Genomic DNA, 2,500 nt, shown 5'->3' on the forward strand with positions numbered 1-2,500 from the left:
GCATACACAAATACATGCATCTATATATATATATATATATATATATATATATATATATATATATATATATATATATATATATACATGTGCGTGCGTGTGTACTTGTATACAAGTGTGTGCATTTGTGTGCTTTGTTGTTTGTTTTATACAAATATTTAACAACAGATTGTGAAACGTATGTTAGAAAGAGAATGACTATCAAATTGGTAAATGAGATTCACATCTATTCAATCGAAAAACAATTAGATAAAAACGTTAAAAAAATTCATAATGAATAGAGTAATACTAGTCTAGTATGATTTGTTACCCACAATAAGGTCCATCAAAATCAACAGTAAAAATATAGTAGATTCCCTTACTCACCGAATGTTGTTTCTTTCCTCCTACGTCCTTCGGGATAAGGAAGCTCCTCAGCGTATAAAGAAGAAGGATCCAATTCTAAATAGCGCGGAATGTCATGCCGAGCATCCTTCCTTATGGGACGCAGAGGATACTCTTCCGTTGGCCTCTGTACGCCGTGGCTATACTCCTCCTCTGTAAATGGTACTGGATACAGGTGCTCACTCTGGGAATGTGTTATGGTGCCGTAAGGGTCGTGAGAGCCCTTTCTAGAATGGGTCGGGTACTGGTCATACGAGGAAGGAAATTGAGCCCTCCGTTGATGGCAGAGTGATGACGCTGCGGTGATGGGCTATATGAGCTCTTCTTTCGAGGGAGGCTGTGTGATCTGTACAGGCTGGATGGGGTGACCGAGCGCTCTGGAGGCTGAGGCGAATAACTCCGAGGGATTGGCGCGCATTCATAATACTTGCTGGCCCTATGCGAAGGATGATTGAGATCGTCGCAACACGGCATCTGGTGATAGCAATCCTGGTTCTCAGCATTGGAACAGTAGGGTGGGAGCATTTCATGCTTCTCATCTGGTTTTCTCTGCTGTAGTTGTATTTCTTGGTGACTTTCAGATCGCTGCAGACCATAATTGGGATGGAAATACTGATAATCGGTCTGACATATTTGGGGTAAATGCTGCTGGGAGTCTTGAAGTTGTCCTGACTCTACGTGATGATAATGATCGTGCTGGTGATGTGCTGTCGGTTGAGAATGCTCTGACTGCTGATGTTGGGGGTCAAGTGGATGATGATGATGGTGATGATGCTGTTCCAGATGATGTAAATGCTCTTGATATTGCTGTTGTTCATGCTGTTGTTGAATATGTGGTTGACCATGATAGATGACTTGTGAAGTAGGCTTGTTTGCGCAACAAGGAGGCGCAGCAGAAGAAGCCTCGTGCTGTTGCATTTTATTAGTCATTGAGCACTTTATGCTAAGGTCATGGCCGGAAGGTACTCTAACTGGGGTAGAAGGCATAAGGGCAAGAGGAGGACTAGGGTTATCTTGGTGGCGCTGACTCACGGTAGCATTTCTTCCTAACCTTTGAACTTGATCGTGTAAATTGACGTAAGAAGTATTGCTGTAATGAGACGCAACAGAGATTCTGTCATCTTCAAGACATGTCATATCTATGCTTAGACGTCTGGCCATTGTGCTGTTACCAGAACCAGAGGTCTTTGGACACACATCCGGGATGTCGGGTTGGTGACCAGAAACCTTCATTCTTCGGCTGATGTTGTCATCTAAATGCTGTGTGGCTTCCTGGTTCCACTCAACTATAGTTTCTTTCAAGTTCTCGTTGCAAATCGTTTCAGGCTTTGGTGTTGAAGACCTGCCTCTCTGCATGCTCAAGCCTCCATTCAATAAGGCACTGTTGTAATTCCTACAAGGACTACTAGCAGGAGTTATTTTTTCTAAAGACGAACCGGCTAGTATAGGATTGTCTGGAGGTTTAAGAGACGCCGGCATCCCTGGATTGATATGATGGACGGTCAGAGTTGTGTCCTCTTCTTCTTCTTCCCCTTCATCATCTCTCCTCTGCGAGGCCTGGCACGCCATCTATTGGGAATAAATGTGCACAAACCATTTATTACTAATAATTCATCAGAAGAGTTTGAATAATTTTTTAATGGAAATGAACGGTTTGCATGTATTTTCAATTACTTTAAGTATAAATGTTTGCGTGTGATATTTAGGTTAGCTATTGATATATAACTGATCATGATAATTTTCTCAACTAAGTAATGATATTCAGCAGAAAAAGCTAACGAATCTGCTGATCAAAAAATGCATTCATGAACACTGACTCTGTCAAAGTGAAATACTCTGTCTCCTAAATATAATAGACCGAACCACTTTATAGATGTAAAGCTAATGAATTCGAGCAAACAGAGCGAAGTAATAAGAAAAATTTTGCTGAATCAAATCCCTAAAAGTAATAAAACACTGATGCGTTTCTGTAAAAAGAGAGAACATCTCACTTGATAATGGGAAGAAGACACAGTGTCTGAATTTCCAGTTCTGTCTTCTTCATCCGTCGTAATTCCTGGGGTTGACGCAGGGGTGTAACAAGCCTTGTAGGTGTCTGGTTAAAAGAGAATCAGCCATG

The 2,500-nt window shown here is 41.4% G+C and overlaps 1 protein-coding gene across 1 annotated transcript in view; it reads right to left on the reverse strand.

Moving 5' to 3' along the window:
* LOC137614502 (alpha-protein kinase 1-like) overlaps positions 1-2,500 on the reverse strand; it is a 7,492-nt gene that overhangs the window by 575 nt on the left and 4,417 nt on the right. Inside the window, exons 6-7 of the mRNA XM_068344301.1 lie at positions 2,373-2,476; positions 364-1,950 (exon numbers count right to left, since the gene is read on the reverse strand). Of these exons, the coding sequence (XP_068200402.1) occupies positions 577-1,950; positions 2,373-2,476 (1,478 nt within the window). The 3' untranslated portion in view covers positions 364-576. The remainder of the gene's footprint in view (positions 1-363; positions 1,951-2,372; positions 2,477-2,500) is intronic.

The sequence above is a fragment of the Palaemon carinicauda genome, chromosome 20 (assembly GCF_036898095.1).
Source record: "Palaemon carinicauda isolate YSFRI2023 chromosome 20, ASM3689809v2, whole genome shotgun sequence".
NCBI lineage: Eukaryota > Metazoa > Arthropoda > Malacostraca > Decapoda > Palaemonidae > Palaemon > Palaemon carinicauda.